Source organism: Onychomys torridus, chromosome 4 (genome assembly GCF_903995425.1).
Source record: "Onychomys torridus chromosome 4, mOncTor1.1, whole genome shotgun sequence".
Classification (NCBI taxonomy): domain Eukaryota; kingdom Metazoa; phylum Chordata; class Mammalia; order Rodentia; family Cricetidae; genus Onychomys; species Onychomys torridus.
Genome location: NC_050446.1, coordinates 125997170 through 126024286, shown reverse-complemented (window position 1 = coordinate 126024286; position 27117 = coordinate 125997170). Strand labels below are relative to the sequence as shown.

The window sequence follows — 27117 nt, the reverse complement described above, 5'->3', positions numbered from 1 at the left end:
CTGGCCTCGAACGCGAGACCCTCCTGAGCAGTGAAATGAAACCTAGTGCGTGCAGCGAGCAGCTTCCCCGCGAATGCGCGTTCCGCGGCCGCCGTGAACTCAGTAGGCGCTTCGCGGGGTGCAGAAGTCAAGTCGTGGACCATTGCACGGGCGCGTATCCCCGGGTTCGCGGGGGCGCAGCGGGGACGCGCACACCCACCCTCCTTTCTGTGCCCAGCTGAGTCCAGCTGCGACCCCGCCCCACGGCGCCGCGGTTGGCTGCGGCTCGGCGGCCTGCGATTGGCCGGGCGCGGCGCGGGCGAAGGTCTCGATTGGCTGTGACGCGCGGCCCCGCCGAGGCCCCGCCCCGGCCCCGCCCCGGTTGCCTCGCCCAGCGCCGCCTGGTCATTGGGCGGCGTGATCTCGCCGCGGTTCCGCGGCCGCCGCCGCCGCCGCAGGCAGAGCGCAGCGGGCGTGCCGGGCGACGGGCCATGGCGGGCGCCGAGGACGCGCCGGGCCGGCAGCCGGAGCTGGATGAGGACGAGACGGCGGAGAGCCGGCGCTGGGGCGCACAGCACGCCGGTGCCCGTGAGCTGGCGGCGCTCTACTCGCCAGGTAGGACAGGCGGCGGGCCTGCGGGCTGATGGGTGCTCGGCGCCGGGCCCGCCCTGACCGAACCCCAGGCGGTCTGAACGCCAGGACCCAACCCATCGGATCCGAACTCCAACCCATTCGAAGGCCCGGATTCGAACCCATACCCATCCGGAGCCCGTGGATCAGAACTTCAGCCTATTCGAACCTCACCCTGACCTTAACCCAAACTCATCCGAGACCCTTACCACGGATCCGAACCCCAGCCCACCCGAATTCCCAAGATCCGAATTCCACCCACATACAAACTCCAGCCCATTTGGATGCCCTTGGATCCGAACCCCACGCCATCCGAACCCTGCCCCCATCCCAACCCCAGCTTCCACCTTCAAAGCGGAACTCCAGGGCTTCCAACTTGCAAAGAGCAACCCCAGATCTAGGGACCCCACCCAGACCCCTTCGTACCCAGAACCGTAAGGCATTAAGGCTGCAGCGACACCCCTAGATCGAGGAACAGCCTCATTGCTACTGCACATCCGGAGCCCTAGCCCCAGGGCACCTTGGGTAGCTTAGGAACCTCACCCTGGCCTTCCTTGTGTCCCCAGGACCCTTTCCAAGGCTTCCGGTTCTCAGGTAGCCAAGCCTCAGACAGCTCCTCAACCACAGGCCCTGCCCTTAGCACCCTAAACTCACATGATGTCCTAGGGCCCTGGGTTGCACTGGCCCACCCCCAGTCTGGGACTACCAGCCCGACAGCTGTGAGGCCCCCAGTTTGGATCTCAACTGCAGAGTATGCCAGGAGCTCTTCCCCCAAGCCCTCTCCTGGTCCCTGCTTCAGTAGCTGCCGTAAACTTTGCCTTTCCCACTCCCAGTGGGACCGTCAGCCCTCACCTCTTCTTCCTGGGAGATTCTGGGCAGCTACTCAGAGCCTATGAGTCCCCGGCTGGCTCTGTCCTCTCTCACACCCACACACTAGCCACTTAGGACTTTGTGGGATACCCTTGTTCCCCATCCCTTACCAAGCCAGAGCCCCTTGCCCTGACTCTGCCCCTTTCCTCAAGGCCAGGCTCTCTGGTTTCTTTGCTCTGGCTCCATCCTATTCTCCAGCTCCCAGCGAGCCTCAAGAACTCCACTGTCTGAGTGTCCCCAGGGGTTAAGGAAATGCCTATGCACTCCAGAGTCACAGCCTGAGGCACCTCTATGAGTCGGCTGTGTTGTCCGACATTCTACTCTCCCTCCTTTGGCTGGGCAGCTACAGGGCAGAGCCCTGGCCGGGGTGGGGCTGAGGCCACTACCCCCTTGGCTTCCTGCCTGGCTGGCATGAGTTTGATGCCTTTTCAGCTGTAAGTAGCATGTGACGTAGGGCCATTTGCCTCTCCTCTTTGGATCCTGGGTCCCTAAGGGCTGCCCTAGTCTTGGATTTCCAGTCTGTATGTGTGGTTTTCCAGCTTGTCTTGGGTGCTTGGTCTGTCCTGCTGGTTTGTTCTTGGCCCACACAAACAGCCAGCCTCTGGACCTGCTCTCCTTGAGGGAGTCTGGTGGCATTCATAGTGGTTAGCTGCATGGCCTGGGCCAAGCCTCCTCCCTCCCCAGCCTGGGTCTCCTTTCTTCTCCCACAGGCAAGGTGAAGACTCTTCTTCGGTGGCACTAAGCCTTGTGTACAGTGGGCGGTCCCTGTGACTCACCTGGCCCTCTGCCCTCTCTGAGCTTGGAGCAAGCCTTGTCTTGCTGGACCTAAGAATGGAGAGGAGGGATCCAGAGTGCCTACGGCTGGGCTGTCCTCACAGCCTACTTGTTTCCCAATTGTTTCCTCTTGCTTTGCCCTGCAGGCCACCGCCCACCCTTCCTTCACGATTCTGTAGCAGTCCCTGGCTGCTGTTCTCAGAATAGCTGTACAGAAGCCCAAGGCTTCATTCAGACAGCCTCTGGGGGCCCCAAACCCTCAGTCAAGGCCTTCTCCCCTGACCTGGAGAGAGGGAAAGACTGGTCAAACTGGTTCCTCCAACTTCAGTAGGTCTCCCTCTGTGTGTCTATCTCTGTCCACTGAGCCCTGTGGCCTCAGAAGTACCTTGACCTCTCTGGACCTGACCTGTAAACAGAGAGAACAGGCTTGATGTATACTGAGTCCTATTGATATTATGTTCATTCCAGTCTCTGTTCTCAGCCCTGAAGGCGGAGCCGCGGGCAGGACTGGAATGTTGTTGGGTTGGGGAGACAGGCAATGAGCTCCCACATAGGGAGACAGGGCCACGAGTGCCATGAAGCAGAAATGGCCAGGGAAGTGTTAGGGAGCCGGCTGGCATGGAGAGCGCCCACATCAGGCTTCATTCAGGACAGCATTGGGAAGAGCAGGAGGGATCTTGAGAGTGCGAAGGCCCTGAGGTGGGAGTGTGCCTGGCACAGCCGTGGAGCATGAGGAACCTGTGGGCTGGAACACAATAAGAAGCCCCAGGGTCCCGGGACTGAGTTATTGAGATTCCTGGGACCAAAGGTGGTTGGTCGCCATTTGGCAGCTGGTGGTGGTAAATCAACAAAGATGGCATTTGTTGAAGACTGACTTGTGCAGGCATTTCCCCACAGGCTCTCATGTCTTGAAACTCCATTCCTGTTTGGGGTTGGGCTGCCGTCACCGCAGTAGAGAGGCTAGCTTTTGGGGAACCCATGGCCCCCCAGGACCACCTTGTCCATGTCTGGAGAGGCTTAGCACAGGATGGTAACCCTCCCTGCTCTTGTGTGGGTTACCGGCGTCACCGGGACAGAGATGAAGTGGGTGCTTTTCCTGTTTGCTGGTTTTCACCTTGGCTGTGTAAGTGAGCCAGAAGTTCCAGGACAGCAGTAGAGCCTGTTTGTGGTGTTGGTGGCAGACACCTGGCCTAGTGTGGACAGGGTGGGTGGGATAGAAGGGGTGGTCAGGAGTGAGGCAGTAGTGACCACAGTGAGGTCACTAGTGAGGGCTCAGGCATTGAGCTCTTAACTGTGCAGTGTTGCGGGCACAGGTCTTGAGCAGTGCTCCACTATGGGTTTGGATTTCCCAGCAATGAGCCAAAAGCCAGAGTTTGAAGGGAGCCTAGTGAGCTTGGTGGATCCTCCCTCCCACCTACTTGGCCAAGATGGCAACTCTCAGAGGTGCTGCCTGCAGCCTGCCATGTAAGCCACTTCACAGGTGCCGAACTGGAAAGATGACAGCCTGGAGGGTGCTGGATCCAACCGTCTGTCCACCAGCCGGGCAGCTGTTAGTGCCCTCTGCCCTGGAAGTGCTTAGGACCACAGGACAGTGGCCTGACCTGTAGGTCTGAGGTTGGACCCAGCTTTACTCCAAACTGTGTCTGCCTTAAGCCATAGCTCTGGGGCATGGGGCCACTGTACGATGTTGCTAGCCAGGCCTGGCCCCACCGCACTGGGCTGAGCTTTCTCTGTCCTCACTTGGTCTGGCTTTCTCCCTCTGGGTCTTACCTTTGTATGTTCCTGGTGTCTGCTTCTCAACCCATTTGTCCCTGTGTCTGGTCCTGTCTTCTCTGTCCCTCTTGTCTGCTCTCTGGTGCACAGAGAGGCCAGCAGAAGTGTAGGTTATTTGGGGCAGGAAGAGGCAGGGGTGCTCAGCTTGCCCTATGAAGTAGGTGGGCCTTCCTCCTCTCACAGGCTCCATCCCCACCTCATATAGGCACCCAGGCCAGCAGGTGGGCACCCAAGCTAGCGGGCAGTCACTGTTGCATCTTGGCCTAGATTATCTATTGGCACCTACCACTCCAGGCCAGAGACGGGCTCTAAGGTGGAGGTTGGGACACCTGAGTCCTGAGTAAAGTGCCCCCAGGACTCCCTGATTCCTGAGTAAAGGCCTCCCCAACTCCCTAGCCTGTCTATTTGTAAAGTTAACTGTTTTATGGGCCTGCCAGGCTGATGGCCTAGGCCATGACTTTAGACACTTATTTGGTTTTCCTGGCACTGGGAAGACGGTCCTGGCTCTCCCATTGGTGCTATGAGGTGCTGGCAGCATGTTAACATGTTGTGCATGCTTTTGTAGATCAGAACTGAGGCCCATCTGCAGCTGGACCCAGGTCCAAAGTGAGATAAGTTTAAAGAGAAATACTCAGATTTCAGGGCCATTCTGCCCAACAAGGTGAGAAATGGACCAGTTCAGGAGCTGTGGGCCCAGATCTAACCGTTTCCGGGCAAGGACCCACATCCAACTCTGTACCTCAGTTTCCTTGGCTAGGTCTCACTTTGGGTTCCAAAACTCATGACCACAGAGGCTAGCCAGACAGCCCTGAAAGTAGCTGGGGGACCTGGAACCCATGACTGGAGTGATAGCCCTGTGTCCTCAGGACTAACAAGAACTAGGATGTATGTGGTTTTAAGTTTAGACCACTTTTTTTTTTTTTTTTTTTTTGGTTTTTTGAGACAGGGTTTCTCCATGCAGTTTTGGTGCCTGTTCTGGATCTTGCTCTATAGACCAGGCTGGCCTCAAACTCAAAGAGATCCCCCTGGCTCTGCCTCCTGAGTGCTGGGATTAAAGGCATGTGCCACCACCGTCCTCCTACATCACATTTTTTTTTTTTTTTTAAAACATAAGAGCAAGGGTTTGGGATTTAGCTCAGTGGTAGAGCGCTTGCTTGCCTAGCAAGCACAAGGCCCTGGGTTCAATCCTCAGCTAAAAAAACAAAACAAAACAAACAAACAAACAAAAAAAACATAAGAGCAAACCTCGCCAGAGGCTCTGGTTTGCAACCACACCTGGTTCCTATCAGTGGACACCGGCCATTGTCGTCATCATTAATATTTTAGTGCATTGTTTTAGTCTAATCCTTGGCTATGACGCTGCCCATCTTCCGTCTCTTAATCCCTACAGGTAACCAAGCAGGTTGGCAAGGAGAGTCACCTGTCCTTTGTCTCCTCCTGTGTTCTATTCCCCCACCCCTGGGCTTCCTGCTTCTCAGTCCTGGGCCCTACCCACAGGCAGGAACCTGAAGAGACAGGCAGGCCATGACTCTAAGCAGAGCTCAGAGATAGTACAGTTGAGAAGGACTGGAATCCCTGGACCCAGATCTGCTCCTGTGACCTCTGGGGGCCTTGCCCTTCCTTGGCCTTGGTGTCCTCTTCTATATATGGGCAAAGGGTGTGTGACCCTTGAGGTCCCTTCCCCCCAGTGTCAGCCTTTTCTGGGGACAGCTGCTTTAGCCCTGGCTCCAGCAGTCGGGGGCAGCCGGCTGCTGCGTGGACACAGATGGAGCCTGATCTTTGCGTCCTGTGTAGTGCTAAGCATAGGACTTGGAGACGTGGTCTACGGTTTGCAGTTAGACTGTTCATTCCATGAGCATTAATTGAACACCAACTGAGTGCAGGGCCCGGGTGAGGGCGCTTGCCGTAACCTGAGTTCACATTCAGGTAGGGCTGTAGCCCTGGGGGTGGGCGTGGGGGGGTGCCAGGATCACTGAGTAGCAGGAGGCCTGGTAGAGTGTCTAGGCTCTGGTTTGCAGGAGCAGAGCAGGGAGGGGCAGCAGGCCTGGCATGGGCCTCCATCAGGATGGTGTCGTGGTAGAGAATAAGAGAAGAGAGAACACAGGAGCATCAGATCAGGGAAGTGGGTGGATGAAAGAGACCACAGCATCCATCTGGCAGGCTGAGCTGCCTTGGGCTGCCTCCATGACTTCTCTGGCCCTCCATCTTTTTTTTTTTTTTTTTTTTTTTTTAATGTAGGAGAAATATACTACTACTCAACCTCTTCTGGAAGATTGGTAGCCCTGATAACCCCTTAATCAATGTAGCATGTTCCTACTCCCAAAGAAAAGAGGGGCAGACATGTGCACATGCAAGACCCTCCATCTTTTTGTCCACACCTCTGCTTCTGGGCAGGTTCTTGGTGCCTGGCAATTGCTCCGTTAATACTAAGCACCGACAGTAATTACATTGTCAACATAAGGGTCTCCAGCCTCTGGGACCAGCTGCCTGGGAAACAGGCGTAAGCCACTCACGTGGTGTTTTTATTTCTTTTTTTAAAAAAATTTCAAAATTAGTTGTCAAAAGAAAATAACTCAATGTGGTATATCAAAGGGAATACATGGAAAGGCAGCCTCAGGTGGTCTAGAGGCTTTGCATTTTTTCTGACCTGTATTTAGTGTGTATGTGTGTGTGCTGTGGTGCATGTGTGTGAAGGTCAGAGGACAGCTTGTGGGAGTTGCTTTTCCCCTTTCATTATGTAGGTCCCAGCGACTGAACTGAGGGGGCTTGGCAGCAAACACCTTTACCAACTGAACCATTTTGCTGTCCCCTCTTTGTGTTTGTGTATGACGCCAAACATAAGCCTAGCGTCTCAGACATCCTAGCGCTCAACTCCTGAGCCACCCTCTTATCCCTCATGTTTTCTCCTCTTAAGAAATGCTCACGCATCTCTCCTTATTTACCGGTGTGTGCATGTAGTACATGTTGTAGTGCAGAGGATGATTTTCTCCTCTTAAGAAATGCTCACGCATATCTCCTTCTTATTTACCGGTGTGTGCATGTAGTACATGTTGTAGTGCAGAGGATGATTTTCAGGAGTCAGTTCTCTCCTGCCCAGGGACTGATCTCAGGTGATCACACTTGGTGGCAAACTCCTTTATCTTACCAGCCTCTTCTCTTTATTGATCCCTGCCAGCAACACATTCCTTTCTGCACCTGGGCAACAGAAGGCCACGAATGGGCCAATTCTGGCTCATCCCCAGGCCATGGATGCTCGGCTGATGTCCAGAGCTTTGACACCTCCAGCAAAGCCACAGGAGTGACAAGCTTGTCTGAACTTGCGTTTCTATAAACTGTGACTGCATTTAAAGTGGAATGCTCACACCCAAGTCCTCAGTCTGGTGCCTGCTCAGTCACTTGCTGCAGCCTTCTCTGGTGGGGAAGGTCACGCTCCTGCCTGGCTGCAGGCATCCATGTGGCAACCCTGGAACTCTGGGGCCTAATGTCCCCAATACCTATTCCTGACTCAACACCCTATTTTTCTTTGACCCTGAAGCCAATGGCCTTTGTCCTGTTTCATGGAGGCTGGCTGGGCAGGCTTCGGGCCTCCCTGGGTTGAGGGATCAGAGGCTGGCCATGACCTCTACCTAGTCACAAACCTAGAAACAGATGGTGCCAGGAAACTTCTGTTAAAATGCAAGGAGGTCATTCAGGTTCCTGAAGGAGTTCCCAGAAAGCCCGATGCTGTCTGTAAAGAATTGACACTTGCAGGCTCAAACTCAGGGGCATGCACCCTGTGCCCAGTGCCCTGCTTTTGCTTTTATTCTGGGCCTCAGTGGTGCTGTCAGTGAAATGGATGGATGGGAGTGCTTGGCACAGTGCACGCCAACACCACTGAAGGTCCCCACAGTCTGTGCCTTACTGGGTCCTTCTCGCCCCACAGGCAAGCGTTTCCAGGAGTGGTGTTCTGTGATCCTGTGTTTCAGCCTCATCGCCCACAACCTGGTCCACCTCCTGTTGCTGGCCTGCTGGGAGCACACACCCCTCGTCATCCTAGGTGTTGGTGAGTGCCAGGGTCCCTCTGGAGTTTGCTTGCCTTTGTGCAAGTGAGCATGTGTGTGCTCACTGTGTGTACTGTGAGTGCTCAGGGTGGTCCTGCGTCAAGGACAAGCTGTGAGAGTCCCACCTGCTCATCTCAGAGCATCCATCCCCAGCGCCATGACGTCACCCCAGTTCCTGTCTCCTGCCTTCCATCCTCAACAGTCTTCTTTCAGATTCTAGAACTCGGCCACCCTCCCCCACTCTCTTCTCCCAGCTGTTTTCCAGGCCTCCCGCTGAGATGGTGGCCATTTGACAGACCCAACCTCAGCGTTCCCTGCCTGTCACTGTTAGCCACACTGGCCACACACTCTTAGCAGCACCCCCACTATTACCTCAGGGCCCTGGTACGAGCTGTCCAGTGTGCCTGGGGCCTTTCTCAGGATACCACATTTGATCCCCAAGATCTACCTAGAGGTCACGCGCTTAGGCCCTCTGTGTTGGCCCCTCAAAAACAGTCCTCCTTGAGTGTGGTGGTGCAGGCCTTTCATCTCAATACTTGGGGAGCTAAGGAAGACCTCTGTGAACCCAGGCCAGCCAGGGTTACATAGTGAGACCCTGTCTCAAACACACTGACGACTAAGCCCTGCCACACACTGACTCCCTGACCCTGCTGGATCTCCCTCAGTTCAGAAGTCAGGTGGTTTTTTCTGTTTCATTCACTGCTGTATCCCCAACCTCAGGCACAAGGGCTGGTACGTGGCAGCTGCCCAGAATTCAGTGAGTGGGGGTGGTGAGCATCGAGTGGGGCACTGTGCTAGGGAGTCCTGGGTGCTTCTCTAGCCAGGTGTAGGGACTGAGACTCATCCTCTTGATGAGAAACTGGAGGCTCCAAGGAGGGACCTGCAAAGTGTCTGGAATGTCCTTTTGCTGAAGCACACGTGGCTGTAATATCCAGCTGCATCCCTGCCTCCAGCTGGCACGGTAGCCCTCCTTTCCAGCCCTCTGGCTCAGGTGTGTCTTCTCTCCCTTTGCTGAGCTCCGGGACTGGTCAAGGGGCCATGGCACCCTTGGTTCTACCTGGGCTCCGTCCGGTTTTGCTTCCACAATCTCATTATAAGCATTCTGTCTGCCTAAGCCAATAGCGTGCAGGCCTGCTAATCAAGCCATCTCTCAGTCTAGACCAGAGCTATCACAGGGGAGAGGTTAGTCCGCTCTGTGCTGAGGGGCCCAGACCCCAGCTGCAGGAGTCTCCTAATCCCTCACAGGAGCCCTTACCCCAGAGTTGGGCGGCTCCTCCAGCCTTGGCTGGCCTGGCTGGTCATGAACATGGAGGCTGTGGCTCTGTGGTCTCCTGGGACTGTGTTGAGAGGGTTGATGACTGAGAAGAGGTGAGGGGGCAGCATTGTCTCTTAAACCTCAGCCCCTACTCAAGCTGACAGTAGATGTTCTATAAGCGACTGCTGGGTCACTCCCTGAGCTGGCCACTTCCCTGGGAGCAGTCTTGTACAGAGCAATGGCCTCCACTTCTGGTAGCAGTACTGAACAGAAGATTTCAGCATTGGCCTCTGCCCACTGGCTCTCACCTAGGCTCTGTAGCCACACCCTGGCCAGTGGTGTGTGGACACCGTGTAGTAGGTCCAGCTGTGTGCTGTTAGGCAGGTCACCACCTCCCTTCCCTGCCTGGGACCTGGGTTCCACAGCTCCCGGCCTCATCTTCACAGCCGATGTGGCCAGCTCTCCCATTGCACCGGCTTCTGGACTGATAAGGGCGAGTAATCCCTGATAGTGGTGTTTGCACAATTCTCAATCGATTTAAATAGCCGTCCTGATTTGTCTGTTAACACTGGGTAGCCGCCGCCTAGGGCACTGTGCCAGCTTCTTCCTGTCTCTTCAGCGGTTCCCAATGCCCTGGGCAGCCCCGGAAATCAGAACTCAAGCTGAAAGGTTTCCAGTTGGTGAAGCCAGGCTGGTGTGATGCAATGCTTATCAAGATAAGGTCGTGGTTGCTACAGCCCGAGGGAAGGAGATGCAAGAGGAGGCTTGTAGCTGAGGTGGATAGAAGCAAGTGCAAGGGCCCTGAGGCTGGTGTCAGAGCGGCCTGGCGGCAGTTCATGGGTGTGGTTGGGCGAGTGGTATAGGACCTTGGGAGCCATGGTCTGCACAGTGGGTTTATCTGTGGGGAGTCACTGGTGAATTTCCCCTGGGGAGATGATTTCTGATGCTGGGAGCCAGGGAGCAGATGGCGATGGGTTTCCTAAACTCAGAGGAGCTGTGCAGTTGAGCTCCATGCATAGTCAGGCTGCTGCTGTGGGGTCGGTGGTGGGGTCAGGGATTAATTCCAGGTTCCGCCCAAGACATGAGCGGGTGGCAGAGAAGAGCAGCCTTGGGGAGACCTTGGCTGGAGAGCAGAAATAGGTACAGGGTAGAGCATGGGAATGGGGAGAGCCGAGGACAGCGGGGTCCAGAGAAGGCTGCCACCAGAGTCGGCAATACACTGGCCTAATTGTACAGCTGAGACCTGACTCTGAAGGCCCCTGGTGCCTGTGACAAGGACAGTGTATGGTGGCTGAAGAACAAACTGCTCGTTCCTTTGGGAGAGAGTACACTACACTTGGGACTACAGTGGGGCCTAGAAGGAGCAGCTTGGCGATAGAGGAAGGTGCGGATCAGTGCTAAGGTCGGGAGGTCATGCTGCCTAAGCCTTCTGGATTCAATTGAGCCTAGATGATTTAGACACTCAGGGTCTGTGTCTCCACAGTGTGTTGGCCTCACCTCCACCCAGCCTTCACGCTGCTGTCACTGGATAAAGCCATCCTTGTCCCCTTCCCAATGTCTACAGGGAAGGGTGGTGACCAGGCCGAAGCCGCTCCCTGGGTGAGCCAGCCGCCAGCCATCACCAAGACTGGAACAAAGAGACTTCTGTATGCCTGGGTTTGCCACCCTGCCCCCATTAAAGGAGACTCATGGGCAACTGGGTGGCCTGGAATGGGTACCCTAGAAACAGCTACCAGGTCCCAGGAATTGAGAGCCATTTCCTCCTGTGGTGGGAAGGAATATTCTCCCTCAGATTATTCCTGACATTGGTCCAGAGCATGTCCCCGAGTGCCAGATGCCAGCCATCGACAGATGGTATGACCGAGGCTCACAGGGGCACGAAAGGCTCAGACTCCAGGCAGCTGCCGCTAGGGAGCTTGTGCCGGAGCCCAGTGCTCTGTACCCTTGAGCCTGTTTGGCTAGCCTCCGCTAGTCAAAGGATATGAGTCCTGTGTGACTCCCCATTTCCCAGACCTGGACGTGAAGCTGAGTGTGGACCTCTTGCCCCCTCCACGGCTGACCTTGGACAATCCTTCCCTGCCAGCTTCAGCCTCTGTCACCCTCTGGCAGGTCAGGTGTGATTGGGGCCTATCACTGCACATGAAGGGAGATTACACTGTTTTAGTGGATGGTTCTCTTTGTTTTAGGAGCAGGTTCACATAGCCCAGGCTAGTCTTGCGCTGTGTGGTTGGAGATGACCTTGAACTCCTGATCTCCCTGCTTTATCTTCTAGGATTACCAGTAGCCGCTTCTGCAGCATTGGGATGAACCCAGGGGAATCCAGGGCTTTGTGCATGTGACATAAATACGCTGCCAGCTGAGCTACAGCCCGGCAGTCATTTTTTAGGCAAATTTTGATTTACCGGAATGGAGAAAGAAAGCGGGCTAGTGCCCAGTGGGGCCGCTATGCTGGTACCCTCTCGTGGCCATGTGCCTTTGGTTTCTTAGCCAGTATCCCTTTCCTGTCCTAGGGTCCCATCTCAGGCTACCACAGTCTGGTTACTTGTCACAGCCTAGCTCTGAATTCACTGTAGCCAGGACTGGACTGGAACTCCTGCCCTCCAGCCTCCGCCTCCTGGATGCTGGGTGTCCAGAGGTGCACCGGCACACCTGGCCTCTTGCTTTGCTTTTGAGCGATGCTGGGGGTGGAACTTGGGCCCTTGGACAGGCAAGTGCCTTCCTCTGACTCCACACTAGCGGTCTTGGCTGACTGGGGGCCACTGGTTGGAATGACCTAGGATGACGCAGGGTCTGAGGTAGCAGTGCTCTTGAGGATCCTTTCAGCACCAGCAGAACAGGTCAGTGTGACTTGCCGCTGTGAGGTCACTTTGTCCTGCTTTCTGGGCAGTCTCACAGCCTGAACTTAAGTGTGAGTGAGGCCGCACAGTGCACATTCCCTTGACAGCGCTGGGTACATGAGAGAGCCTCCCGAAGCCACCCTGTCCTGACTTTCTAGTACTGTTCTACCGTGTTCTGATCACAGAGGATTAACTGCCGGGGACAGGTAGGAGAAGGAGCTTAACCACACGAGCCTGGCCTTGCTTGGCCCACAGGGATTACCGGAGGTGAAACATGGAAGTCTGGTGGGCTCCAGCTTAAAACCAAAAGTGTCAACCACAAAAACGAAAGACAAGGGGGGAGGAATCATTTTTGAGATTTGTCACACCTTTAATCCCAACACTTGGAAGGCAGAGGCAGGAGGATCTCTGAGTTTGAAGCCAGCTTGGTCTACATAGCAAGCTCCAGGCTAGCTAAGTGGTGAGACCCTGTCTCAAGAAAATAAAAGTGTCAGTCTGGAGGCTGGATAGATGGTTCAGTGGATAAAGTGCTTGCTGCATAAGTGTGAGGATCAGAGTTCAAATCCTAGCACCAGCCTGCCTATAATCCCAGCCCTTACAAAGTGGAAATGGGATCTGAGGGCAAGCTAGCTTGCTAGACTAGCCAAAGCTGCAGGCTTTGTGTTCATCCAGTGGTCCAGCTTCAGTATGTAGAGAGCCACATAGGAATCCCAGCCTGTCTGGGTGTGGTTACACCCATTACTTGACAGGTTGAGACTGGAGGATCAGAAAAGTTCAAAGCTAGGGGCTGGAGAGATAGCTCAGTGGTTAAGAGCACTGTCTGCTCTTCCAGAGGACCCAGGTTCAATTCCCAGCTCCGATGTGGCAGCTCACACTGTCTGTAACTCCAGCTCCAGGGTATTTGATGCCCCCACACAGATACATATAGGCACAATACCATTGGACATAAAAGTAAGTAAATCATTAAAAAAAAAAAAAAAAGCTCAAGGCCAGCCAAGGCTAGATGAGTCTCTGTCTCAAAAAATATGATGTCTCTGCCATCTTCAGCTGAAGGAATGGAGGAATCTGAGCACACAGGCTTCTCCATGAATGAACAGTGCAGGAGTAGTTCAGAAATAGTCCAGTGGAGGGATCTGCGCATTCCACCCGATGCGAGAGCAGTGCTCAGCTGCAAGAGAGGAAATGGTCAGTGCACATGACACACAAATGACTCCGGATGAGCTGCCCCATTGAAGCAAGGGAAACCCCAGATCCTTGCAAACGAGGTATTGTGGGAATACCCCCCACCCCCCACCCCCATGTGCTGACACATTGCCTGTGATGTTGGCAGGGTCGAGGCACAGAAGCAGAGACTGTGGTCACAGAACATGACAGCCTTCATGTCTAGCTCTGTATAGAAGGTTGGCTGGCCCCTTAGACTCCACATGGAGCAGAGGCCACAGGGTGATTGGAACTGTGAGGACCTGGCTCAAGAGGTTTTGTGTGGCCTAGAGACCATTCTTGTGATATTTTAGTGAAGAATGTGGCTGCCTTTTGTCATTATCTAAAAAGTTTGCCTGAGGCTAAAATGAAGAGTTTTGGATTAATTGCCTTGGCAGAAGAAATCTCCAAAGAGCCTAGTACAGACTCTGTGGTATGGTTATTAGTTGTAACTTAGTGAAGATTTATAATGAAAAGGACCAAGCTGAGCAAGGAAATACAGAAAATGTCAGATTGAAGAGAAAAAGGGCACCCGGAAGTGGAATGGAGCTAAATCCTGTGTTCAAGGATGTAAAGAGATTACTAATGCAATAAAGGGAATGGTGACCCAGGACAAGATCCTACCCAGCTAACCTTCCACTTGTGAAAAGGAATTTAAAGAAAAGCTTAGGGCTGGGTGTGATGGTGCACATCTTTTACCCCAGTACTCTAGTGACAGAGGCAGGTGCATCTCTGAGCTTGAGGCCAGTCTGGTCTACAGAGCAAGTTCCCGAACAGCCAAGCTTAAGCAGTGAAAGAAACCATTGAAAACAGAAAGCTGGTGAACATGTAGTTGAACAAGGAGGCCATGTTCCAGCCCCAGCAAGCTGCAGAACTTAGCAGCATCAGCCACATGGTTCTGGCTTTAGAGTCAAGGATACAATAAAGTGGTTGTGGAATCTTCCTCTGAGACTAAGGAGAGCCGCTGAGGCCAGGCAAACATGGGGATGTCCCTGAATGGAGGCCTAGAGAGGCCATTGTGCGAAGCTGTAAAGGTGAAGCCTGGATTGCCTTGGAGACCTCAAGAAGTTAGAAATGGAAGAATCATCTGCTGAGGAGAGCTGCTAATAGGGAGTGGAACAGCCCAAGAAGGAAGTGCGTTGCAGTCAGCAAAGCTGAAAGGAGCTGGAGATCTGATGAGTACTCTGAAGTCAGACATGGAGATGTAGTTTGCAGTTTGCCCAGCTGGTTTTTGGTCTTGCTTTGGTCCAGTATTTCCTCGCTATGCTCCCATTCCACCCTTGTGGAATGTTAATGTATATCCTGTGCCATTGTATGTAATCTGCCTTTTTATTTTGATTTTACAGGGGATAACAGTTAAGAGATTGCATGAATCTCAGAAGAGACTTTGAACCTTGGACTTTAAAACATGGTTGAGACAGATAGACAATGGGGACCTTTGAAGTTGGACTAAATGCATTTTGCATTTTGATGTTGTTATAAGCTTATGGGGGGGCAGGGGATAGAATATGGTGGTTTGAATAAAAGTGGCCTCCATAAGCCCATAGGAAGTGGCACTATTAGGTGTGGCTTTGTTGGAGGAAGTGTCACTAGGGGATGGGCTTTGAGGTCTCAGATGTTCAAGCCACTCCCTCTTCCTGTGGGTCCTGATGTGGAACTCTAAGACACCGTTCATAGTAGGTGCTTGAGTATTGCCCCAGGCCTGCAAGGATGCAGGGGAGCAGCAAGACTGCCCAGCACTAGGCAATGGCGCCTTTCTTTCCTCTGGCTTCTCCATGCCAGCCTGCACAACTGCTCTGAACATCCTTCGCCTCCCATACAGTCTGCCTCAGGAACTTGCAAATGCCTGTGTATAGATGGGTGAGTAGATAGTTGGGCAATAGATGGGTAAATAGGGTGATTTGGACCGTTAGTGAATAGATAATAGGCAGGTAGGTGGATGGATACATGGGTGGGTAGATGGGTAGGTAGATTTGTGGATAGAGAGATATGTAGATAGATAGACAGATACCCCTAGCTTCTGAAGACCTACCCTTAGCTGCTGCCTTTAAACAGATTCAGACATTAGAATTCCACCCCACAGTGAGCTGCACCCTCACTCCTGTCCCCTGGGTCATGGCCTCACTCTCCATGGAGGTATCCAGGGGTGTTCCTTCAGTCTGCACAGTACCCCAAGGCCTTGGTCCTTGTTAACAAGAGTCTGAAGACACTGTTGCAACCGTGCCTCAGACAAGCAGTCCACAGTGAGAAACTGAGCATAGGGAGGTGGAAGGCACAGGCCTTCACAGATCCGCATCCTCAGCTGCCCTTGTGGGTCCGGGCAGCTCTGGCCTTTGAGCTTGGTGTGCAGTGGGTTTTCAAAGACTGTCTTAGTAGGCTGTGTGTGAATCACAGTGCTTACCTCAGCCAAAGCACTGTACCTCATGCATCCTTGAGCCCTTTGATGTCACAGAACCAAGATCCAACCCTAAACCAGAGCCCACAGCGCCAAGCCCAGAGCTGACCGTAAAAAATGGCAGAGGGCAGTTGTGCTTGGAGGAGCGTGATGAGAGCTGGATGGAAGCAGGAAGTGATGTTCCAGTTAGTTAGGGTCTTAGGGAGGGGATCGGGGGGACCCTAAGCAGTGAGGAGGAGAGCGAGCTGCTACATTGTGTCCTAGAAAAGGAGAATGTTCCAGGCAGAGAGGAGCAATGGGGCAAAGGCTCAGATGACAAGAAGCTGCAGGGAGTGAGGGGAGAGTGGTGGGGGATACGGCTGGTCACTCTGCCTCAGTTTCCCCATATGTACATGGATCCTGCTATGCCAGATCTGGCTCTCAAGGCAGGTTAAGAGCTGTACCACTTGCTGTGTGTTTGCTGGGCCCATTACTTCTCCAGCCTGCGGTTCATCTCTGTCAAGTGTGCTCAGTGCTACTAATGTAGGGAAAGGATCCCGAGACCCGCAGACAGAGCGTCCTGCTGTGGCTGGGCTTGGTAAACAGCCAACACTGCATTCTTTGTCACCCTCCCCACCCCTGCCTTACCAGAGGAAGCTGGGACACAGATGTTAACCAACATGTATGCTGTCACAGAGGATGGAGGGGGAGTGCGCTCCAGATCTAAGGTCTGTGGTGACTGTCTCACCAGGGTACCCCAGGCTGGTTCTGAGCAGATTGGGAGCAAACAGGAAAATCCCAAAGGATGGAGTCCACTACTGATAAAAGCTGTGGGGAAGATGGGACAGATACCTGTTTGCCAATGAGGGATTGCTTTTGTTTGTTGTAGCTCAGGCTAGCCTTAAACTCTGGATCCTCCTGCCTCAGCTTCCCAAGTGCTGGGGTTCTAGGCAGCTCAGCTGGTACCCTTCCTAACACCAAGGCTAGGAAGGTGTTTATGCAGCTCGTCACAGCAGAGTGGGCTGCAGTGGGTGGAGAGAAGGACCCACTTCCCACCTCCCCTACAGAAATACACCTGCTCTGAGCATGCCCAGTGTATTCTCTCTAGACTCTCAGCGGGTGAGTCTGCCCTGTGTGACCAGGGCCAGGAGTGTTAATGCTGAGCCTCTGGGAAGGGGTGCAGATGCTTCCCTGTTGTTAGCATTTTACTCTTTGGTTGGGGGACCTGCCACCCAGCTCCCAAATAAATTACATAGGGAGGCTTATTCTTAGTTGTGAATGCCCAGCCTTAGCTTGGCTTAGTTTCTTGCCAACTTTCCTTAACTTTAAATTACCCCATCTTTTCGCCTCTAGGCTTTTCCTGTTCTCTGTAATCTTACTCTTATTCCATGGCTTGCTGTGTAGCTGGGTGACTGGCCCCTAGAGTCCTCCTCCTTTTCAATCCCCCCTTCCCAGATTTCTCCTATTTCTTCTCTCTCTTGCCGTGCTATTGGCCGTTCAGTTCTTTGTTAGACCATCAGGTGTTTAGACAGGCACAGTAACACAGCTTCACAGAGTTAAACAAAAGCAACATAAACAAAAGTAACACACCTGAAAATAATATTCTACAACACGTAGAATAATATTCTCCCTCCCGTATAAATGAAAAAACAAGCGAGTGAGTGGAGGAATGGCCTCTGAGGGGAGGGAGGATCCAGGATGTCTCTGCATGTCCCTTGCGCTGGCTCATACTCTTGTTGCCCACAGTTGCCGGGGCTCTCGTTGCTGACTTCCTGTCCGGCCTGGTACATTGGGGTGCCGATACGTGGGGCTCTGTGGATCTGCCCATTGTGGGGAAGGTGAGTATGCCAGGTTGTGTGACCATGAGTTAGTCCCCTTTCCTGTCAGAGCCTGGGTTGCTGGCTTAGACTGGTCCCTGTGGTTGGTGGCAGCACAGATGTCAGATGGGTGGTCAGAGAACTCAGGGAGTCTGCCCTGAGCCGGGACCTGGCTTAGTCTCCTGTGTTCAGATTGGGCTATCTGTGCTCACTCAAAGCAGGCTCCATTTAGCAGCATGAACTGAGAGGTGGAAGGCTGCTTCCAGAAGCAGAGGCTTGAGCAACAGGTAGACAGGGTCCCCTTTGTTTATGTAAGGCCTCTTCACCTGCTTGAGGGTGGATATTGTCTCCGAGGCCCTCACAGTATGGGTGGGGAGACTGAGGTCCCAGGAGGATTGGGGAAGGTTTCCACCAGTGTTTGAAGCCATCTTGCACTACAACCCGCCAGACCTCGGCCCAGGCAGGGTCTGTGCCAGTGACAAGCCAGCCTAGCAGCGTGTCTGGGGTCTTGGGAGCACCAGCTGCCTTTGACTGACTAGGAGACGACACCTATACTCTGTCCACCCCAGGCCTTCATCCGGCCGTTCCGGGAGCACCACATCGACCCCACAGCCATCACGAGGCATGACTTCATTGAGACCAATGGTGACAACTGCCTGGTAACGCTCCTGCCGCTGCTGAACATGGCCTACAAGTTCCAAACCCAGAGCCCAGGTGAGCCTGGCAGCCAGGGTTCCTTAGAGGAAGCATCAGGGACAGAGGCTCCTGGGAGCCTCCAGGGTATGTGTGGGCTGCTTGCGTCATCTAAAGCATTCTCTATTAGTAGGGTGCCTGTAAAAGTTGGGTATTTAGCATAAGGCTACATTCCCAACTTCTCAGAACACTCTGGTAATGTGGCCCCCAGGGCCCTCCTCCTCACCTCCTCTGTGGAGCTGCTCATTGGACACCTTCCCCGTGAGTCACTGCTAGCCCCTCCTCCTGTTGTAGTATTTAGAGAAAAGTGTGTACTGTGAGCACTGGGGTGGGGACCAACAGCTGAGAGTTAGCCTGCCATGCCCAGACCCTGAGTTCGAGCCCAGCACTGAAATAAAAAGACAAAAGTAGGGACCGGGAGCTGAGGCTAAGCGATGCCCATTTCTGAAGGAATCCCAAAGCTGGCCAGCTCACCACTGGGCATCAGGAAAGGTAAGGCCACATCTGTCTGATAGCTGGTGACACTCCCCTTTGAGAGGAATGGAGAATCTGCCCACAGGCAGATCTGAGGTGCTGCTGGGCCCCACCCCTGCTGACCGTCTCCCAGCAACCCCTTCTGAGAACCACCACCTACCTCCCCCCATCCCATGAGCCAGAAGCCCGCAAGTGAAGACCTTCAGAAGCTCCTCGACTTTGCTTCTTTCCAAAGTGAACTTTGTGGAGCTGTTGATGCCCTAGAAGCCCACAGGGCCCAACAGAGACAAAAACCCCTGTTCCAGACTCTGCCCTGCATCCCTGGCTCTGTAGATGTCTTTCCCTTGAATACATGAGTGTCTCAGGTCCTACTTCAGGGAACCTGACCCAGAGCCCTGCCCCAAGCTCACATAACCCACAAGTGTCAGCAGGGATCAGAACCCAGCCCCTGGCTGCAGAGCCCACACTCTTAGCCAGTCACTGGGCTGCCTCCAAATCTGCAGACTTCACAGTGGAGTCAGGGGGTGGGAGCTGGGTGCCACCTGGTACAGGAGTGGCTGGCCGGTGGGGCAGCTACGTAGGGCCCATGCCCATGCCCATGCCCCTGCCCCTGCCCTTAACCTGCAGAGACCCTGGAGCAGCTGTACCCCTGGGAATGTTTCGTCTTCTGCCTGATCATCTTTGGCACCTTCACCAACCAGATCCACAAATGGTCACACACATATTTGGGGCTGCCCTATTGGGTCACCGTCCTGCAGGACTGGCACGTGATTCTGCCACGGAAACACCATCGCATCCATCATGTGGCGCCCCACGAGACATACTTCTGTATCACCACAGGTTCGTGGTACCCAGAGTCAGGAGGGGTAGGGGGCATGTAGCCTTGGCCTGACCAGTATTCAAGAATGCACATTTATTGAGTGCCTGCTGTGTCCCGGGAGCTCTAGGTGCTGAGGGATAGGGTCATGAACACACCAAAGCACCTTCCCTACTTCAGGGTGTTGTGACAGCAAATTCTCACCCAGCTGGCAGACAACTTCCTCAGGCTTATTTCCTGCCCTGGGCTGAGGATCTAGCAGCAGTGAACAAAACAGACTGCCTTTGTGACCGCCAGATGGAGTGGCGCACACCTTTAATCCCAGCACAGAGGCAGACAGATCTCTGATTTTGAGGCCAGCCTGGTCTACAGAGTGAGTTCCAGGACCTCCAGGGCTCCACACACACAGACCCTGTCTCAGAAATAAACACAGTGGTTGAGGGAATGCCCTCAGCCCTTCTTATCTCCTGGGGACCTCACCCCAGGCAAGCTGGCTCTCCCCTCACTTAACCCCCTGACTGTGTCTGCTGCAGGCTGGCTCAACTACCCGCTAGAGGTGATAGGCTTCTGGCGTCGCTTGGAGGACCTCATCCAGGGCCTGACGGGTGAGAAGCCTCGGGCGGACGACATGAAGTGGGCCCAGAAGGTCAAGTAGTGTGTCCAGCTGCCTGGTCGCCAGCCTTTCCCAGCCTGAACTGAAGCCATCTGCCAAATGCCAGCCTGTTTGCGCTGCCCCTCCAGTGAAGAAGAGTCCCCTGGGCTGGGCCCAGGCACCCACTGAATACTTGAGACACCGAGTTTTCATTTCCTCCTCTTTTCTTTCCTTGGGCCTTCCCGGCCATTGAGCTGCTCCAAGGCCAAGCCTGACTGCAGAAGGGGAGCCCCAGCCTGGTGGCCAGCCCCACCCTGTGCACATGCCCTGCACGCCCGCCCCCTGCCATGGCCCTCACTGGTCTGGGGGTCATTGACTCCCTTGGTCTGTCCCCAGTAATCCAGAGAACCTCCAGGACATGTCCCTGCATCATGGTCCTCCCTCAGCCCTGCAGACCGACCCTCGGTGGCCACCACTCCAGCTGCCATCCAAGGGAGGCAGAGCTGGGCACTGGTCAGAGGGCTGCTGGCAGGGAAAGGGCAGAACCCTCTGCCCACGTATGGATACTCCCCCCACACACCCCAGTTCTTCTATCCACATATCCAGCCACATCCGAGGTCTTCAATACGAAGACATCTTCACAGGGCGCAGCTCTTGTGAAGGGCTTGGTCGTTTGGGGAAGGGACGCTGTCCCTCTGGCCAGTGTGTCAGAGGAGGAAGGAAGATTAGGGCTTTTTTATTTTGTTTTTGTTTTTTTTTTTTTAAAGGTGCTTGCTTGTCAATGTAAATAATAGAAAGCCTTAATACCTTTCTGTAACATGGAGTAATATTTTAATGTCATGTTCTGGATGTATATAATATATTTATAACAAAGGAAGAGTCTCCTTAACCCTGGCTGCCTCGTGATGTTTCCAAATGGCCGCATAGTGGGGGTTAGCTCAGGCCTCAGGGAGGGGTCTTTATCCCCTGTCACAGTGACGTTTCGTTTAGATTTATATATTCTATGTGTTTTGCCTGCATGTGTGTATGTGCACCACATGCGTGCCTGGTGCCCACAGAGGGCACAGAGGGCATTGGATTCCTGGAACGAGGTAGTGACGGTTGTGGAGCACTGTGGTGCTGGGAACCGAACCAGGTCCTCGGAATGTTCTCAGCCATGGAGCCATCACCCCAGCCCTGATCTTTCTTTCTTTGAGATAATGTGTCATATACTCAAGGTGACCTCACACTTCTTATGCAACCAAGGTGGCCTTGAATTCTTGATCCCCCTACCCTCACCTCACAAGTGCAGGGGTTACAGGTGTGTGCCACCATTCACAAGGCAGTGACTTTTCACCAAGGTTATGCTAGAGCAGTGCTGGCTAACCCATCCCAGAACTCCTTCAGGGGTCCATACTACCTAATGTCTGTCTTGATGATGGCCTGGACTCAGACCAACAAGGACTGGACCATTGTGGTGGGGGCTGACCTGGAAAAAGAATAAATGCAACGGAACACAGTGCAGTTTCTTTATTATTATTATTATTATTATTATTATTATTATTATTATTATCATTATTTATTTTGGTTTTTTAAAGACAGAGTTTGTGTAACAGCTCTGGCTGTCCTGGAACTCTCTGTAGACGGAGCTGGCCTCAAACTCACAGAGATCCGCCTGCCTCTGCCTCCTGAGTGCTGGGATTAAAGGCGTGTGCCACCACCACACAGCTTTATTATTTTTAATTTTTATGTGGGTTTTTTGTTTTTTGTTTTTGTTTTTTTGAGAGGTGGGGTCTCACTATGTAGCCCTGGCTCTTCTGGAGCTCAGTCTGGCACTCAGAAATCCACCTGTCTCTGCGTCCTCGGTGCTGGGATCAAAGGTGTGTGCCAACATTCCCTGCTCACAGTGAAGTTTCCTGTCATCTGTGAAAAGCAACTAACTGAAGATGCCTTGGAGAACAGAGTGGAGGCTGCTGGAGGAGGGGCAGAGGCAACCTGGGTTGAACAGAAAAGTCCTCGGGGACAGCAAATGCGAAGGCCCTGAGGCAGGGATGAGCTTGAGGTTAGGAGATGCTAAGGCTGGCCCTTGGACAAGGGAGAGGTGAGAGGTGACTCTCACACAGCCTCATGCCACCGGTGGACATTTCAGCCATTTGTCCTTTGAACGAGCACTTCCAAGCCTCCAGAATACAGGAGTGAGTGTATATTATGGTCTGTTGTAGTCAGTCTTTCTTTGTACCGCCAGTTCTCAATAACATGGAGACTTCTTGTTATGAATGCTTGACTTTAGCTTAGGCTTGTTCCCAACTAGCTCTTATACCTTAAATTAGCCCATTTATATTAATGTGCTTTCTACCTTGTGGCTCATTACCTCTCCGTACTGCACGTCCCGCCTCTTCTCACTGGCTTAATCCTTTGGGCTTCAGATTCCTCTCTTCCCAGAAGTCCTGCCTATTCTCCACTGCCTCTATTGGCCATTCCGCTCTTTATTAAAACAATCAAGAGGTGCCTTAGACAGAGACACATCTTCAAGGCGTACAAAAAGATTATCCCACAGCTGTGTATGTAGTCGGGCTGTTGTGTGGCTCCAGGCATGGTGGTCCAAGCCTGTAATTCCAGAATTCAGGAGGTGAAGGCAAGAAAATCATCTTTGGCTACATAGCAAGTTTGAGGCCAGCCTGGCCTATATAAGAACCTATCTTTTAAAAAATGCCCGTATGGTAATTTCTGCAATATTAACAAGGAGAAAAGGGGCCTGTTGAGGACACAAAAGGACAGTATTCTGAAAAACATTTAAAATATGTGCCTGTCTGTAGTGCCCTGCCGCTGCCCTTAATCTCCCAGAGAGTGTCATCAGAAGACCTTGGAGTTTGATCTGCAAAAGTAGCCAGCAGAGTCAAATGTCTGCGGTCACCCTGGGAAGCCTCTGACAGCTATTGAGTGCTCTCAGTTGGAGGCACTGGGGAGGCAGCTGGTGCTGTATCTAAAAAAAGCATTTCTCACAGTGGATTTCCTGAGAAGTCAGGGTTAGGCTTTGTTTTGAAGCACAAATAAACTTTATAAAATGAAAATATATATATATATATGGTGTGTTTGCACACGTGTGAAGGTGCACCTGTAGGCCAGAAGAGGGCACTAGGTATCCACCTAGTCCTTCGAGGCAGGGTATTTCCTGAATCTGGGACTCATGTTCTTGGCTGGGCTGTATCCCAACAGGCCCCAACAACCTCTTGTGTCTTTCCTGTCTAGGACCTGGGGTTATAGACGTTTGTGGGACACCCAGCTTGTTAATGGGTGCCACACGTCAATTTTGCCTAATAACTGTTCAGTGAGTGATTTTTAACTGCTGAGCCAGCATTTATTTGTCAAATGTGACCCATCTCTCTATTGTCCCTAAAGTTTGCCCACCACTGGCTACTACATCCCCAGGAAGGGGTGTTAGTATTTGTCAATGCATGCATGATAGTAAACGGTGGCATGAACCTGACTACCTATTCTAGAGGCCAAGGCAGAGGGTTTCAAGTTCTGGACAGAAGGAGTTCAAGGATAGCCTAGGAATTTATCAAATGTCTCAAAAGTAAAAAGTGGCTGCAAATACGCTCAGATGAAATGAAATAGCATGGGCCTAGGTGGTGAGTGGAGGCAGCCTGGGTTTAGGTGGCTTGTGCTGCCCTCTGGTGGCAGATCTGGGTTGGTGACGTGCAGGGCAAGCATGACTTAGGAAGGTAAGCATCTTCTGTGCCCACCTTGTGGAAGATCCAGGCATGAGCTGCTTCCCACCTGTGACTCGCGCCACCGTGGGTGGGACCCAGACTTCCCAGCCTCTCTTAGGATGGAGAAGACTGAGCTGAAGGTAGGAAGGCTAGTGGGGTCAGCTGACCTCAGCTGAGGACCCCATCCAGCCCACCTGGTTTCTAAGGCTCAAGAGCCCTCTTTAAATGGCAGCAGGTGAGGAGGGCATATTTCACAACACAGTGTTCACATGTCACTAGCCACTGTGAAGTGCAGCTGTTACCCACCATGCCGTTCATTCCCACACCCAGCTTCAAGTGGGTGTGCAGCAGAGACCAGAAAGCCAGATGCCTATGCTGCTCTGTGGCCCTTTCCGGAAAAGGCTCTGAACCCTCGTGTAGCCTGAGATTTGAGTTTCCCAAGCCCTCTCTCTCCCAAGGCACACATGCCCAGGGTGTGTGTGTGTGTGTGTGTGTGTGTGTGTGTGTGTGTGTGTTGTTGTTGTTGTTGTTGTTTTTGTTTTTGTTTGTTTGTTTGTTTGTTTGTTGAAACATAGTTTCTCTGTGTTGCGTTGCCCTGGCTGTCCTGGAACTTGCTCTGTAGACCAGACTGGCCTCAGACTCAGATCCACCTGTTGAGATTAAAGGTGTGTGCCACTACTGCCCAGTTTGGTTTGGTTTTGACATAGGGTCCCATTCTGCAGCCCTTGCTGGCCTCAAATTTAGAGAAATCTGCCTGACTTTGCACAGTGCTGGGTTAAAGGTGTGCACTATCATACCTGGCCATTGTGTATGTGTGTGGCAGGGTGGGGAGGGGGTGTGTGACTGCAGTGCCTGGTATGGGTGCTGGGAACCAAACTTTGGTCCTCTGAAAGTAAGGGCAATCACTTTGACAAGACTTTGGAGTCTGGTGTATGAGTATAGAAGTCTGCCTACCCCCACACCTTCCCCCCTCTCTAGGAAGACATTACAAATAAACAACTTGCCAGGCAGTGGTAGCCTTTAATCCCAGCACTTGGGAGGCAGAGGCAGGCAAATCTCCAAGTTCAAGGCTAGTCTGGTCTACATAGTGAGTTCCCAGGACAGCCAGGGCTACACAGAGAAACCTTGTCTCCAACAACAACAAAACAAAACAAAAAAATGAATTTCTACCTTCCCCTTTCTCACAGGACCTGTTTTAGGAAATAAAGTGTTTGGTGATCAGAAAGGTTTCTTTCTTCTATTTAGAGCTGTATTAGAAAGGACCTATCTTGGAGGCTGGGGAGGTGGCTCAGCAGTTAAAAGCACAAGCTGCTGCTCTTCCTGCCTTGGATTCCCAGCACCACACGACGGCTCCCAGGGAATTGGACACCCTCTCTGCTCTCTCTCAGCAGTGATCTTGTGCCTCTCCCGGCTTCCACAGGCACTGTATGCACATGGTGTGTAAACATACATGTAGGCGAACACCAACACATACAGAATAAAAATAAAGTGTATGGGGGGTGCAGTTGGAGAATGGACCAGTCTTGTTTTTGAGACAGTCCAGGCTGGTCTCGAATTCATAGCAATCCTTATTCATCTGCCTCCCAAGTGCAGGGATGACAGGATATGTTACCACACAGGCAGGCCATCTTTATAGTTCTATGTGTATGTGAGGAGGGTACTTGTGTGTCTGCGCGGCACGTGTGTGTGTGTGTGTGTGTGTGTGTGTGTGTGTGTGTGTGTGTGTGTGCTTGAGCGCACACAGAGGTCAATGTCAGGTGTCTTCCTGTCTGAATTTTTTGTTTGTTTTGTTTTTTTGTTTTTCAAGTCTGGGTTTCTCTGTTGCCTTGGCTGACCTCGAACTCACAGAGATCCACCTGCCTCTGTCTGCAAGTGCTGGGATCAAATGCATGAGCCACCACTGCCCGATTGAGACAGGATCTCTCACTGAACATGGTGAACTGACTGCCCAGCTAGCCCCAGGGATGCCCCTCTCTCTGTCCCCCAGCGCTGGAATTATAGGCATGCTGGCTTTGTGTGGGGGTGCTGGGGACCATCCCCACGCAGGTCCTTATTTGCACAGCCAGCATTTTCTGAACGAGCCATCTCTCCAGATCCCACCACATTCTTCAGACCCAGCTGTCTTGGGATGAGATCATTTTCAGGCCCAACGACTACAAACTATATTCCAGTGCAGCAAAGGACCTTGGCTTTGCTCCTGAGTGCCGTGGACATGCAGGATCGGTTCCCAGAAAAGGTCACGCAGGATCATTTCCCAGGAAAAAAGGTCAAGAGTGTCTGTGCTCTCCATTTTAATTGCTGTCAGCAAAAAGTCCTCTTCCCAGGCTGTGCAGTGTCTCAGCTGTCTCCCCATAACCCTGCCAGCTTAGAGTGTTATCAGCTGTTCGGTTCTCTGCCCATCTGATAGGTGCTCAAATTTGCATTCCCCTGCTGTGTTTCTCTGAATCTGGTATGTCCTGGGTCCTCAGAGATGTCCTGATTTCCCAGATGTAAAATAAATAGATGCATGGGTCTCTGAATTTATGAAGTGTTCCGATTCCTTGTGACCGTTTCTGTTTTCCTGGAAGACAGTGCAGCAGTAGTGTGGTAGTGGTTAATCCTTTTGGGGGGTGGGGGAGGTCTTGAGAAAGTCTTACTTTGTAGCTACATACCAGGCTGGACTGGAACTCACTGTGTAGGTCAGGTTAGCCTCAGATTTGCTATGATCCTCCTGCCTCTGCCTCCTGAATGTTGGGGTGTGAGCCACTACACCCTGTGTAATAGTCAACGTGGTTGTCAACCTGATCATATCCTGGAAGCACATCGGATATTAGTAAAGTGCACCTCTATGTATGTATGAGGGCGTTTCTAGGGCTGGCTAGCTGAGGGCTGCCACCCTGAGTACAGCAGCACCATCCCATGGGCTGCAGCCTGAATGGAACAGAAGAGGGAAGGGAGCCAGCCAGCAGTGAGACCAGAACGCCGGCCGAGTGTGAGGTTTGTTGGGCACGAACCACGCTTTCTGCCATGGGTTCGAGACCAGCTTGGGATGTTTAGCAGGTGAAAGAGAGAGAGAAAGAGAGATGGGGGAGGGAGAGACAGAGGAGGGGAGGGGACAGGGACTGGGAGAGAGAAGCGAGAAGAGGTTTAGGGTTCAAGTCACAGCTCTTCTGCTTACAGGCTTGTGACTAGGGTCTCAGCACTGAGACGCGAGGGTGTTGGTCCTCTCCATCCCACCACAGCTACAGGGGTAGAATTCAGATCCCATTTGTCAGGCAAAGGCTTTTACCTGCTGAGCCATCCTGCCAGCCCAGGAGTGGA

General features: G+C 52.9%; 1 protein-coding gene and 1 non-coding gene across 2 annotated transcripts; one reads left to right on the top strand and one right to left on the bottom strand.

Annotated features, from left to right (window-relative positions):
* The first annotated feature begins 367 nt into the window (after window positions 1–367).
* Window positions 368–21626, top strand: LOC118581646 (plasmanylethanolamine desaturase). The gene is made up of 6 exons (XM_036184028.1): window positions 368–594; window positions 7949–8068; window positions 17479–17570; window positions 18119–18263; window positions 19344–19556; window positions 20067–21626. The coding sequence occupies exons 1-6, from the start codon at window positions 471–473 to the stop codon at window positions 20186–20188; spliced, it is 816 nt and encodes a 271-aa protein (XP_036039921.1). The 5' UTR covers window positions 368–470; the 3' UTR covers window positions 20189–21626.
* LOC118583319 lies at window positions 6257–6380 on the bottom strand. The gene has a single exon (XR_004944900.1). It is a non-coding gene; the product is annotated as a small nucleolar RNA U109 (small nucleolar RNA).
* Window positions 21627–27117: the final 5491 nt, after the last annotated feature.

What these genes read in the sequence shown, in the direction of transcription:
- LOC118581646 (XM_036184028.1), top strand. Translation starts at nt 471, where the DNA reads ATGGCGGGCGCCGAGGACGCGCCGGGCCGGCAGCCGGAGCTGGATGAG. An exon ending in CCTCGTCATCCTAGGTGTTG is followed by an intron (nt 8,069 to 17,478) that starts GTGAGTGCCAGG and finishes TGTTGCCCACAG; the next exon opens with TTGCCGGGGCTCTCGTTGCT. An exon ending in ATCTGCCCATTGTGGGGAAG is followed by an intron (nt 17,571 to 18,118) that starts GTGAGTATGCCA and finishes TGTCCACCCCAG; the next exon opens with GCCTTCATCCGGCCGTTCCG.